Genomic DNA, 14792 nt, shown 5'->3' on the forward strand with positions numbered 1-14792 from the left:
TAATGGAGGAGATCACTCCCCTTAAATGTCAATAGAAATCTGGTAGGTATAAGAGATGTCTGTGGGATTCTAGGGCTATTCTTTGTGCCCATGCACTATTGCAGTACTCAAAATTTTCATTAATTCTTCCATACGGGAGCACAGGGACTTAATTGTACTCATTATATGCACTGCTAATTTAAATAAACACTGCCCTTTTCCGTTATAAGAGATGTTTCCAGTCCGCATTCTCAGTTATTGTTGTGCAGCCTTGCTACCTGCAGTTAGATGCCATTACTGTAAAACCATTGTCCAGGCTCCAGCCTGGACACTGCACAGCAGGAGCAGCCAGGGCTGGTGGCCTCAATGTATGTTCAGCCTGCTGTCCCCAAGCCAGATGAACAGAGTAGGTCAGTGATGGAAAGCCAAGAGTCTGAACAGCAGGTGAGGTGCATGAACATAACTGCAGCCCAGCTCAGGTGAAGCACAGCTCAGCAAAGGCAGGACAGGCCCCAGCCAGGCTTCTCGCAGCTCTTTTTCACACAGTGGGTTTCACAGTGACCTGATCCAGGACTCAGCTGCAGTGGGACTCCCGAGCCCATGGGCTGTGTGGTGATGGGGAGTGGGGGAACAGGGGAAGAGGTTTGTGGCCAGTAGGTTTAACAGGTGCCTTCACAACTCGGAGACCTATAGATTGTTCTTCATGTTAACACTTGTGACTTTTTGATGAGGAAGAACCATGAGACAGAAATGCCTGGACATCCACAGAAGTGAATCTCACTGTTCTGGAAGTTTTTGCTATTTTGATATTAGTTTCAGCTCCAAAAAGATAAACCAGACCTAGACAGCCACATTTACATCTGGCAGGTTTTCCTACTTTTTTTGAAAGTTTTTTTTTCTGTGAGGGAACATCTCTGGTATCAAACCGAGGAAAAGTAATCTTACAGTGACAAATGTAAAACAAGTCTATTGCTCCACATTTCAGGCACACTCCTGCTACATGTTAGAACTGTCATAATTCTTTTGAAATCCATGGGGTTTTCTTGAGTTTAAAAACACTAAATGGGAAGTAATGTCAATTGAAATGTGCATCTTTTTGATCCTTTAATGTCCTTATTTGCCCCCGGGGTTTCATTTGTAATCATGATTAAAAATAAACAAACAGATAAAACAAAACCAAAAGAGTTAATTCTTCCATATTCAATTTTAGAGATAGAAAGGGACCTGAACTTAAAAGAAAAAGAGGACAACAACTCATAATTTGACTAGATATTTGGAGTAAGTCTTATTCACATGGTTTCCTAGCCTCCGATAAACATAGCACCAAGACTCATTTTCTGAAAACCTATCTGCAAGAAAAGTGGTCTTGGAGCCAACATCCAAAGAATACTAAAGCAACAGGGTTTCTTAGCCTCCCTTGCCCCATTTGGCATTATAGAAGCCTCCATCTTGATAAGACTGACTGATGCCTTGCTGATGATTTTGTCAATAACTTCATTTAAAGAGTTATTCTTCACCTGGAGGTGACTCTGGTGAATTTTATTGTATGAATAAACAGTTTGGTCCACTGAAATTTGACATTTTATTCCCATAGCAACTTCCCTCAGCCTTCCAGTTCAGTTATTAATGAGGTTATCCTCATAGTAACTGAGGGAGGTGAATATTCCTACTTTCTAGTTAAAAAAAAAAAAAAAGATGCTTCATAGTCTATTGTGTATTTACTGATCTCACTGGGAAATCTATTATAGCTAAAGTGGAATTTAGACCTTCTGTACTTTAGCAATACATTTTCTTAAAGATTACCTTTCCTTTTGGACATACCTGTCAACCTATTTCTCCTAGCAATAGATTTCAGAGATTCTTTTTGTCAGCTCATTCATAAGTAAGCAATACCATCAGTCAGAAACCCTCTTTTCTCAACAAAAGGGAGATACATTTCATTACTTATGAAAAGTCTTAAAGGCATCTTATACTTGAGCAGGTCCTGAAACTTTTCTCCTTAGTTTCAATGTCACATTTACCCATTGAAAGAGCTTAAGAACAGCATGAGTCTCAGAAAGACTTCCTTGCTATTCACTGACAGTGATAAGGTCTATTATGTCAGTTCTGTTGTTCCTTCATGATTTTTGATGTTTCCACTGTTGCTACTAAGTTAATAGCTTTTTTGAATTAAAGCTCAGTCCTGTAGCAAAATCGAACTGTTTTCATAATAACTTAATTAAAATGTTCATTGATCTTAAAAAAATAAATTTACTGACTTGTGAATTTATAATAGCAAAATTGTATAAATTACTACTTTATAATAGAATACCTGGATGAGTGATTAAGATGATAATAGAAGTTCTAATTACTTTCCACTAAACAATTTAGTCTATGCAAAAGAAACCTTTCTATATTAGAAAAAGTTTACATGAATGTTATGTGCTAACATATGTAGATACAACTAAAGCAGTTGCAAGATCTTATGCTGAGGTAAACTAACCTATGATTATCCTGAAGATTTGACACTGCCTAACTAAATCCTAGTTAGTCTGAATTGGCAATGAGGTCATGGTTTGGAATTAAGTTGCAATTGATGGCCATTGTTACCCAATGCACCAAGCCTAATAATCTAGTAAATTCAATTCTTCATGTCATATAACTCCAGTGCCAGCTTACGTGGAGAAAGAATCATGTGCTTGCATGAACATCCCTACAGCACTAATATAGTACTAATATATAACTGTTCCCAGCTACAACCAAAACTTTTCTGGGCTTTAGGCTGGTGTGGTTACACAGACTCTGGACACTGATAAACACCAATAATAGCTATATGGCAAAGGTGAGAATTTTTACATTTCAGTCCATCTTAAGGAATATCTGACTTTTGATGTTATTTTTCATAACATTAAATAATACACCAATACATAAAATCCATGGTCAGTCATTACAGGCCTTTCACAACAATTTGTGGTTATTTGCCGCTTGTTGAAAAAGAGTAGTTGATTTGGTAATGCAAATTCATTTCACTTTTATGTTAAACCTAACTTTTATGTTAAACCTGAAAGAGAAAGTCCCTGTATTTGAAGTCCAATTATATTTTCAGCTTAACATATGGATGATTGACCAGTCATTGTGTCAGAAGACCAATGAGCTTCTGAGAAAGGTTGCTTCAAAATAATATTGCAAAAAGTTTACAGTAATCTGACCCACACGATCAAGACCATCTGGGTAGGACCATCATTAGACTCTTGCTCTCAGTCTAAGGTACCAAATTACTATTTTCAGACTGATCTAATCAACAGTCCTCCACCCCCATGGGTATGGAAGTAGCATTAGAAGAATGTCTTGTCTGTGGTTCCCCTGCAAGGGCTTGACTGCAGAGATTCCTCTTCTTAGTTACAGTCTCAGTCTCTTCCCCACTCCAGGTCTGCATTATCCTATAGTTCTAATTTTTTTCAGAACTTGTAGATGCCTTTTCATTTAAATGACATCCTGTATCAGGAAATATTATAATTTGAGTTGCTTTTTCACAGTATTGTTTTCCATTCATGCTTGCCACTATTGAATTTTGTCTCTTTTCATGTGGAGCTGTTTCAGCTACTGCTATTTTAAATCTTAGGTACCCATCAAGGGAGCTTCATCTTGGCTGTTGCATGTACCATTACTCATCACTGGAATTTCTGAAGACCTTGCCTGATCCCTCCAAAAAAGACAAGTAAAACATATCACACTGCGCTAATTTTTTGCAGCTCACATCATCAATGGTGACGTTAAGCAGACAGTCATTCTTTCCTATTTTATACTGCACTTCACATGAGGACATGCCATCAGCTTGGGTTTGATCCATATAAGATGGGAAGGCTGACTTTTTGCAAATACAACAAATTTGGTGCTCCTTCTATTTTATGACTAGGTGTCATGTTTATTCAGGTTGTTGTTGTTGTTTTGTTTTGTTATTAGGCAATAATTTTAAATCCACTAGATTAAATGAGTTACAATATTTTCAGATATTAGCAGTTGTACATTAGACTATATTAATTTAAATCTTTCTGGCATAACATGTTTTTTACTATTCCTATTTATTTTCAATAGGCAGATTGGTTGCCTTTACCTTTATTGCCTGTACTTGCTTATGTTTGAGGAGAAAATGGAGGAATGATAGTCAGCATATTTTAATATAACAGGGATGAGTGTTTGATCCCCCCTTTTGCATTAAAAATAATAATAATAATAATAAAATCTGTAAATGAATAATACATAAATTGCAGGTTTTACAAACTGTAATATCTATATGATAGGTATAAATTAGCAAAAATTATTGTTAGACCATCTCAGACTTACTTTCTTTATAATAAAATTTCTTGCCATCTCCTTTGCAGAATCTTTCACAGGTTCCTGTCCCTGTGCTGAATGACTCTGCCCCCACACTGGACCTAGTTCCCCACACTAGTTCCTTGGCCTACTCAGGATCAATTATACTACTGCAAACTCTGTGGAAAGGATTAGATGGCTGATTTACCATTTTTTTTCCATTACAAAAAATATTTTCTATAGTGCAAAGTGAGCAGGATTTTGGATGCATTCAAACTTCTCAGCTTTGACATCTTGCTCATTTGCTTTAATAGTGAAGTTGCCTGCAGACTCCCTTTGTATACTGGCAGGACAGATTATCTGCTTTCATAAGGTTTCCTACAGTAGTAAGTGACAAAACTTCCTTATGAAGGTGACTACTGCCCCTGAAAGTAGACTTATAATAAAACTAAACTTTTTATATCATGAGGTACCCCAGTTATTTTAATCCAATCTAAAAGTCCATCTGCCACCAGAAGGGATGTTCCTGCTCTCCTCCCTGTTTTCTGTCACATGAATGATGTTGGGAAATAAAAGTGTTTTCTACTTCATTTCATTTTCTACTTCATTGATGGAAAACAAAATCTTTAAATAGTTTTATTTTATTTTATTTTATTTTATTTTATTTTATTTTATTTTATATATTGATTTTGGCAAAGAAGCACTCAGAAATGCATACATTCAATGCAGACACAAATGGACAATAACAGAAAAACAAAAATGATCATAAATATTCAACAGAGAGGAATTCTGAATTTTAGCTGAGACCAAAACTTCTTCATTTTGTAATTCCTTCACTTCCTTCTCAAGTGAAAAAGTGGTAAAGCAGTCACAAAGCAAAAAGATGAGAAATCTGGATAATTTTCTATTTGCTTTCCTTGGAGATGAAATTGAATTCTTAATCAAAAGATCAGAACTTTCACACTGCATTTGTGTGCTTCACATTGACAATATTTATTAAAATAAACTTTTTTTTTTTTTTTTTTTTTTTTTTTTTCCTCTAATCTCTCCTTATATTTGCTCAAGCAAACCATCACAAGCAAACACTTGCTTTTCAATTACATTCTTTTTGCCAGGTACCTCATTCTGTGTGTGCTGCTGAAACAGAGCAAGCTGTCTGAAGACCACACCAAGCACACCAAGCACTCTGAATATGATTTATAATGGTTAAATTTGGGACAAGTTTTAGAGGCATAAAGCCAATAAATATTTATTTCTTAATCTAATGCTCCTAAGAAAGACTGTGGCAGAGATACGCAGTCACAAGAGCTTTTCTGATCACTACCATTAACTTGTGCCATTAAACACCTCTATGGACTCAATCATTCAGAATGCAGGAGCTAATTTCATTGAATTAGCGTTAAAATTCGCATGGGGCAATGCAGCCCCCGAACATTCCCACACCTTCCACAGAGCAAGACCTTTTTTGCTTTTCCTCTGTGTAATGCTCACAACAATCCCTGCCATCCCAGGAGCTTCTGATGAAGCCCTTAGTAAGGTAACTTTGAGAAGATCTTAGGCATAAATGAATGGCAGTTCTTAAATCAAAATGCTACTATAGTTTATGGCTATAGGAATTTTGTATTGATTTCAGTGAGTTGTGGACAAGTCTCTGATATTTGTAAATCCCTCCCAGTAGCTCATGGCATATGACATTCTCAAATCCTAGGTATTACTTTTTTTTTTTTTTTTGGAGGGGGGGAGGGAGTGGGAAGGGGCATGGGATGGAATTCTCAAATTCCACAGAACAGGTATTCAGGTTGTAGAATGGCACTCAGTAGTTTCAGTTTAAGTTCCTCTCAGAAAGCTGTAATGATTTGCAGCTTGTATGACTTGCCTAAGGAGCACACTTTATTTTACAGGTTTCAGTTTGCTGATGGATATATTTTACAAACTAGATATATTTATTGGCAATATAATTTTATTTTGCCTTATTAGAAGTGTAAACAGCTCTGGAGAGAAATTATTTCACTTAAATCCTAGGCACAAGCAGATTCTTGTTTTCCTAGGTGTCAGAACCAAGTTGGGAATGCAAAACTGCATCTTTGTTTCTTTTCCAACATTTGCAAAATAACTTTACAAAAGGTTTTATGTTCTTTTACAGAAGTATCAATCCTAGCATCTTTTTTTTTTTTTTTTTTTTTTTTTAGCAGCTTGCTTGTTTTCAAATATTATTTTTCTTTGGGATTTCAAATGAATTTCTGTTTATGGCAACACATACTTGTTTCTCTAACAGTGTAAATCAATTGGTAGTGTAGTAGTTATTCTCAGTATGTGCTTTAATATATCCAAAAAATTTGCCACCTGTTCAGCAAAAAACCACACTTTTAACAGCACAACTTGAGGTGAATTTCACCAAACACATTGTAGAATACCATGATGTTGGCACTGGTTTTAATGAGAAAACTGTTCATCATCTATTCTATGAATTTGATATGTAGCTAAATTGTATGTGAATTGTCACCTTGGAAGAGTATTAACATAAGGAAATACGAATTCCCGTAATGCATCACAACATGTTATTTTATATTCAATCTATAGTAACAGATATTTCTTAATGGAATACAAAATAAGAGATATAGAATGATACTTTTCCATAGTACTAAGGTTTTATACCAGTTTTTGGCAATCTAGAGCAGAGGTTGTTACACTTCACCACATTTTAAAGATGATGTAGCTGGGAGATATCAAAAAATACGGACAATCATTCCCCCTGTTGTGTGTCCACCCCCCCCCCCCACACCCCGAAAAATAATTTTTTGTAAAAAAAAAAAAAAAAAAAAAAAAGAACTTTCCTTTGAATAATTTTTTAATGGGAAATTAAAACTTCTGGAAAATGGGAAACACTGAAAAATTAAAATGCTGTTAATTTCTGTTACAAAATTTAGTCTTATATTGGGAAAACAAGGCTGGTTTTGGAATGGAATTCAAATTTATCTTTTCAAGCTGATTTCATTTTGGTTCCATTTAAAGCTATACTACATTTCTGTGATACAACACTTCTACAAAGACGTTGGATTCTGATACTCCCTTTTCTTTACAAAGACCCAAATCTTGTACCTGATTACACCTTCCATTATCCAACATACCACCACCTCTGAGTGAACAAAATGTGCATCACTGAAGTGCTAAGAGTATACCCAATTTATGGATGATATAGTTCAGTCAATGACCTCCTGTCATAGATGACTAGACACAGTCATAATCACAAGGCATACAACTTAGTGCTGAACAAACTGTAAAGAAATCACTCTTGATCAATCAGGAAGTCTGAAATAGAAGTTTATCACTATCATGAAAACATTTCATTTTGATAGAGGAAACTGAAATACATATTTCCTTTTGTAAGATTAACTCTTTTCTGAACTTCTTCAGCTGGAGTTGTAGAGGGTGGAAGTTGATTATTATTGCTTATGATATTTTAAAATGCAAAACATGGTATCAGTTCAAAATGAAAAATTTATTTCAAATGATAATAGGAAAGTTACTTTAAAAAATCAATAGTCATAACTTCATTTGAAATAACTTTTATTTTGAGAATAGCCTAATGTTCAAGTATCGGAATTTTCCATGAGACAGGAATTACACTTTCCATATGTTCAGACTACAAACATAATCAGGCTGAAATGTGTTTTTAAATTCAAAGCAAAGTTAGCTAAATTTTGAATTACATTTATCTAACATAAAAAGATCTTCATTTTTTTTCTAATTGTAACTAAACTCTGGATAATTATAAAAAATGATTAACATAATAATTAGAAACAGTTTATACTGAGAATAAAACACTCATTAAGCTTGAAGAATTGAGCCATTGTAATGCAATTTAAATGCAAGGCCCCTAAATACAATGATAAAAAATGCCATGCTCCATCATTAATGAGATAAAATCAGATCTGAAACTGTTTTTTTTTTTTTTTTTCTTGTCCTTCAGTTATGTAACTCTTTCTAATTAGCATGTTCCCCAATCAATTAGTATATAGGGATGGCTCATTCCACACATAAACCTAATGAAGCTACACAGATTTTGTATTCTTTGCTAGCCTCAAAGGTACTGCTGGCTTTTCTGTTCCATCAACAAAAATTCATTTCATACTTAATTTAAACAGAATCTTTCTTCACTAGTGATTTCCCATCAATAGAGCATGATGGAATGTGACTCTTTATGACTACCTTAACCATTTTATGTCTGTTCATCTAATTTTTAAGCACTCTTTATGTTTCTCCTGTCTATATCCATTCAAGCTGGTGACTCCAGCTTGAGTACTAAATCATGAGTACTGAATATACATGACTGTATCTGCTTGGTTATTCATCTTGTTTATTTCTGTATAGAAGTACTATAGTAATTTTAATAAGCTTTGAAGGCTGCTGAGACACACTGAGGTTTCTGTCCTCAGTTATTCATGTTAATTCCTCTGAACTAACAAAGAAAATGGAATTCATTTAAGATTTATTTGAGTGTAACTAAACTGAAAGAAACAAAATTATTTTATATGCATATATATCTCATTACTGAAATTAACAGGTGTCAGTCACTCTGATAATGTATCAGGCAACAGACACCATAAACATTGAAATATTTTCCCCCTTAGTTAGCCTAATATCTTTGTTTTATTCCATAGTCTTTCTCAGCTTTTAATTAATGGTGACTATTTTTGATTCTTTCTTCTTGATTTTTCCAAAATGTTGAAAATCAAACAAACTGAAAGGAAATTACTTCATATTGTTGTGGGATCGCTCATAATTTCATTCTGTGGATTTGTCTTTATGAAAAAATAACTGAAGACAATATAAACTAATTTTGGTTTCTGAAAAATATCTATTCTCTGAAACTGAAGTTCAAAGATGATATCTCAGATCACGTAAGTATGGCATAATAATAAAATTAAAGAAATTATCAGAAAGTTGCAACATATTTTTTTTCTTCTTGAGTAAAATATAGCAAACTATTTCTAAAAGGGTAATAGTTATATTAGTGTTACTGAAGAAATTGTCTTTCTGCAACCACACCATTATCTCAGCTAGGCTTGTGCTAGGAAAATGTCATTAGCTACAGCACCAGGCTCCACAAGAGAGTTAGACATGTCATGTTTTAGAGGACAAGAATACAATACTTGTGATATCTTCTTTACACAGAGGAAAAGGCAGTGTCTGATCTTGATGATATTTTAAACATTGGAAATGCTAGAGGTCATAGAGAGCTGTAATTCTTCTTGGAATAAGTGGTGACCCAGTGGTGTTGAATTTTCACTGGAAGGGAGAAAAAGTACATACAGAACAGAAAAAAAAAAATAAAAGTGTGGTGAGCAAAATAAGTCAAAATCTGACAGTTGGAGATTAAAAAAGCCTGAAGAGAATGATTAGTCTAGCAACAAGGTCTCAGTAAACTTAACTTGACCGTTCACTCTTTATTAGGATTGTGGTGCTAACTTGACTTCTACATGGCTGATGTGCCATTGATGGAACAGTTTCTTAAAACATCTTAATTTTCCTTCAGCTGAACTTGGATTGGTCTCAACTGCAAAATTATCCCTTTTATTATCCTTTCCTAACATCCCATAGGGATGAACTTTACCAGCATTTGAGTATACACTGCGATTATATTTGGATGATCAAAAGAGATCAAGTTGCCTCAGCTTAGTGAATTAACCCTTTTCAGAAAACTGCAGTGGCTACGACTTTAGCTCATTTCAAATACAGACACGTTTTCACATACTTCTACAGTCTTTTAAGATGATCTTTCTTTTCTATCACACAAAACATGTTGCAATCACTGTACCTTGATTTAAGATAAGGCTTATGATACAGTGAATTACAGAAAAAAAGTACTTTTTTTTTTTTTTTTCTTAATGAAGATTTGAAAATGTTACATTCCACTTTCTAATCATGTTAAATATAAAAATAGAGAAAATTTGATCAATTATTATAGTTATGTTTTTTAACCACTTATTTGACTTGCTAATAATCCACGGCCATGTAACTCATGGCCAAATGCATTGTTTAATTATTTCTTTCTTATGGAAGTCCAATTTATAATTAAATCCAATAACAAAAGAAGTTTCTCTACTTGTTCAGAGCAATAAGGACCACTAGAGAAATACAGATAAACAGAATAGAAATTATAAGGACAACAAAAATGTCTTTCTCATAGCCAATAATGTTTTATTTCAGTTTCTTAATAAAAAATCAAAATGGAAATTAAAAAATGAAATAATTTATCAAGCCGATATATCTCAAAACCAGCCAGGCTTCAGGTCAATAATGTAGTCAAGGTCTACTGAAATGTGACTTGAATAAAAAATGGATAAATATAGATTGCATTACCAGTTTTCCAGTTGTAATTGGGAGCTGGCCTGAACTGGTAAAGGACAAAGTCAAAATAAGCTTTCTTTAATTAAATTTTTTGTTAAAACTTGGTAAGATGAACAGAAAACATCAGAAGGTTTGAAAGCAGGGGAGTGACCTGAAGAACACCAGCTGGAGGTGATGGAGGGAAAAGCTGCTGAATTTTCCACACTGAATAAATGAATGAGATGAACATTTCTATTTATTTGTTTTTATTTATTTATTTATTTATTTTTGCATATTTCCAATGCTGTGTTCAATTCCTATAAAACTTAAAGATCATCTTAAAGATTGCAATCATTACTTGGGAAGGATGACTTGTGGGAACAAGAGTTAAGTTGACATGACTGTGTGGAAGGCATTATCCTAACTAACCATCTTGCTTATCACACCAGTAATGACAAACAGGAGCTACAAGACAGCATCCCACTGCTAAAATCTGTGGGCGGGGAACAAACATGCCAGTCGTTGACAGAGAATCTTGCTTCTTTCAAACATTTGGATAACCCTAACTCGTACATGATTAAGTGCAAAATTTGTTTTCCAGCAATAACAGCTTATTAATCCTTTGCAAAGTTATGCTTTTTTTTGTTGTTGTTGTTTTTTTTTTGTTGTTGTTGTTGTTTTGTTTTTGTTTTGTTTTGTTTTGTTGTAACCAAATCCTAAAACAGCTGTATTCACAATTAACATCTTTGCTCAAGATGAGAGTCAGCTGCTCTTTCAGATCTGTTAGCTCTGGATTTGATTTAGTCTCCAGCAATTACCAGGAAGATGGTTGCTATAGCTGCACTAATGAAAGGGGTAACCATGTTTCCTTGAAGACAGTGTAAGCAAGCATAATAAACAAATGTTTATTAATATCACATAATATTAATATTATGTGATATTAATAGTGTAAATGAGATACAACTGCAAAAGGGAAAATAAGATTTTTGCCTCTTTCAGTGGCTTGATTTACATCAACCTTACAGCACTCTACTCATGACATAGCTTCAGCTGATATATTTTTTTTAAATAAATATTTAACCTATTATTAGATTTATATGTTTTTCTTCATCATGATGTAAGTCATATTTTATTGTATTTGTTCACATTACCACATTTTTACAGTGACAGTCTGTTTGCATAATTTTGTTGATTACTCTTACGGCAATAATAGGCATATAGTTGAAGATACATGACCAAAGCCAGGAACATAAGAAAGTTTTAAGAAAAAAAAATCCTGTTAAGTTGCAGTGAACTTTGTCAACTCCAGTTCACTGAGTTTAGCTTTAAGTGAGATTCTTTTTTGACAAATGACTGTAAAATTTGTATCACACGTTGTCATGTTTGTGTTTCAATGATTCTAAATCAATTCTGTTCAGGATGTTGTTGGATTTTTTAACCACCAGACCTACCAATGAACCAGAGATTTGAAGGTCATGCTGTGTTCAGTCTCATACAACACCAACAGTAATGACATTTCTGAGAAATGAAATCTCTCACTCACTTTCACAGTAAACCACTTCCATGTTTAGGATAGACTCTGTCAGATTTTCATGAAATGGGAGTAAATCCATTCTACTGACAAGCTAAAAAGAAAATTTCCCAAACAAATGTATTCTACATCTACAAAATAGTCTTAAATATTAGAATTATGTACTGTATTAAGGTGGCAAAGTCTAGAGGAGTTGATCCTACTAGTTCACCATGGGGCAAGCTTTCATCACTATAAAAGAATAGGGGAATCACTGCACAGTGATTACTTGAAATATACTATCCTTTTATCACTACATATTCTGTTAGCAGGTAGTATTTATTACCTGAATTATTCAATAACCACTTAAAACATCTTAAATGTTGTAAAAAAAAATAATGAGCAGCTTTCTCTTATAGATGTGCAATTGTAACTTTGTCTTTTTATTTGGTTAAGACAGGTTAATTGTCTTGTTTCTTGGTTAAGGCAGAGATATGGTTTTTTTTGGAAATACAGGGGATTGGATACATTGGGATTGATACATGGATTGATGAATAAAATTAATGGAACTTGTTTTAATGGAAACTTTTTGTTAGCTATTAAATATATTTGGTGTTTTAAGGGTAGAAGGTAAATATCACATGGTAAAGTTACAGTAATTGGAATCATTGTCATTTCTTTTGTTATCTGTTTTCTAACTTAGCACTCTACAAACTGTACTTCTCTTCTCTCCTTTGTTTTGCAGTTAACTTTGACCATTTTCAAATATTGCGGGCTATTGGGAAGGGGAGTTTTGGAAAGGTAAGAATCAATTTATTTTTAGCAGTTAAAAATCTAATAGAGATTTCATTTGTGTTTTTCCATCCTTGATCAGGTTAAAGGAATGTATGTTTGTAGTTTGTTTTTAAGTACATCTCATCACAACCATACTGACTCTAGTTATTCATTAAACCATTTCAGTTACAATGTATTCACTAAGCTAATTGATTAAAAGATGATTATAATAATTAAGCCTTTTCAATGGGGATTAGGAAAGTTTAGAAATTAGTCCCCAAGACAGGAATATACAAAAAAGTAAGAGCACACTACTTTTTTAGACAGTCCACCAGAGAGCTCTTGTTCTGAAATCTTTGGATTCATTCATGTCTCTAAAATAATTGAAATATTTTAAAGGCACTTTGCATAGATTCAATGTGCTTCAGACTGTATGAACTGACATACACTGTAATTATGATCATTGAGTAAATGTTTGCTTAATTCAATGGGCTTTTGCTGAAACAGAGAAGATTAATGGTTTGTTTACACATGAGTAGATGACCTTTCTTTGCTATAATAAAGACTATAACAAGGTTTTAAATTTTAATATGGGTAAATACAAGACCATGCAGCCAGAGAAAATCATATTATAAAAACATTAGAAACCATTACTTGGAGGAATACATTTGGATGTGAAATATAACTTCAGTTACTGTTCAAGAAATATCTCTCGATCTTATTTTAAATGATTCTTCAATATATGCCAGATGAGTGTTAGATACTGTATTTACACATTAAACTCTTACATAGGATTATGTTGGCTTTTGGTCTTCCGTGCATAAAAATTACTTCCAGTTTGCAGTAAGCTGGAATACTTTGTGAAGAACCTCATGGTCCTTCATGGCACGGTCCTTATCTGGTTCAGTATATTCCAAGAGAAGCCCTCCTTGAAATCAACAGGAGAATATACTGCTAGTGCAAAATAGAGATTAAGAATCCCTTAAAAGTCAGGGCAGATGGAGATTTGTGACTGTTTATTATCACAATATGCTGATGGAATATCATGTCAAACCAAATAGAGGTCCATTGCTGGACTGAAGGTTGGTCCAGAATAAACTATTAAAGGTATATCTAAATCATGCTGGTCATCACAAAGATCACTGCACCCATCTTTCCTCAAAGCCTTCCCATTCACACCTCTACTGCCTGTGCCTTCTCAAAAGGGTCCCCATCTTTCCATGTCATGCAGAAAAATAACATAAGCCTACACACCTTTTATAGGTTTGTTGTTTGATGGTGACCCATTATTCCCCATAGCATTTAGGAAACATTTATGAATGTTTCTAAGACATTTCTAGAAACTTTAATTTTCTAACAGGTTCATATGGCTGCAATGTCCTTGTGAACCTATTTAGATGCTATGTGTGTGTGAGAATACTTTCACTACCCTGAGAGAACATGTTACTCATACATAAGGTCCCCTTTAAACTTGAATCCTTATTTTGTAGTTGTCAATGCAACAGAATAGTCCTTGGCATTAACAGTCTTATTTTTCCCAAATGAATGCAAGTGTCTAACCAATCAGCTGATTTTTCCTTCTACAGACAGGGAAAGAAAGAAACACATTTCAAAATGACCTATTATACCACAGCCAAAAGCGCAACAGCAAATCAGTCACCATTTCAAGTGTCTTTCTCAGTGAGTCAGTCTTGCCTTTAACATTCATTTAGAAGCCTCTTTGCTGGCAACTTTTCCCATTACTGTCTTTCTGGAAGCACCTGGCAGCAGAAAATATCAACAGATGATGCAAAGTCTTTAATCTCTATTGACTCGCTGTTTACTGTTTGGGGTATATTATGCTCTAGCATTCTACAACATGTAAAAAGCCATGTTTGGTATTACAGGAATAAAGCAGTTTAAGGAA

General features: G+C 34.0%; 1 protein-coding gene across 2 annotated transcripts in view; it reads left to right on the top strand.

Moving 5' to 3' along the window:
* STK32B (serine/threonine kinase 32B) overlaps positions 1–14792 on the top strand; it is a 162787-nt gene that overhangs the window by 13177 nt on the left and 134818 nt on the right. For both annotated transcript variants that reach the window (XM_035325020.1, XM_035325019.1), the window contains exon 2: positions 12858–12913. In XM_035325020.1, the coding sequence (XP_035180911.1) occupies positions 12858–12913 (56 nt within the window). The remainder of the gene's footprint in view (positions 1–12857; positions 12914–14792) is intronic.

The sequence above is a fragment of the Oxyura jamaicensis genome, chromosome 4 (assembly GCF_011077185.1).
Source record: "Oxyura jamaicensis isolate SHBP4307 breed ruddy duck chromosome 4, BPBGC_Ojam_1.0, whole genome shotgun sequence".
Lineage (NCBI taxonomy): Eukaryota > Metazoa > Chordata > Aves > Anseriformes > Anatidae > Oxyura > Oxyura jamaicensis.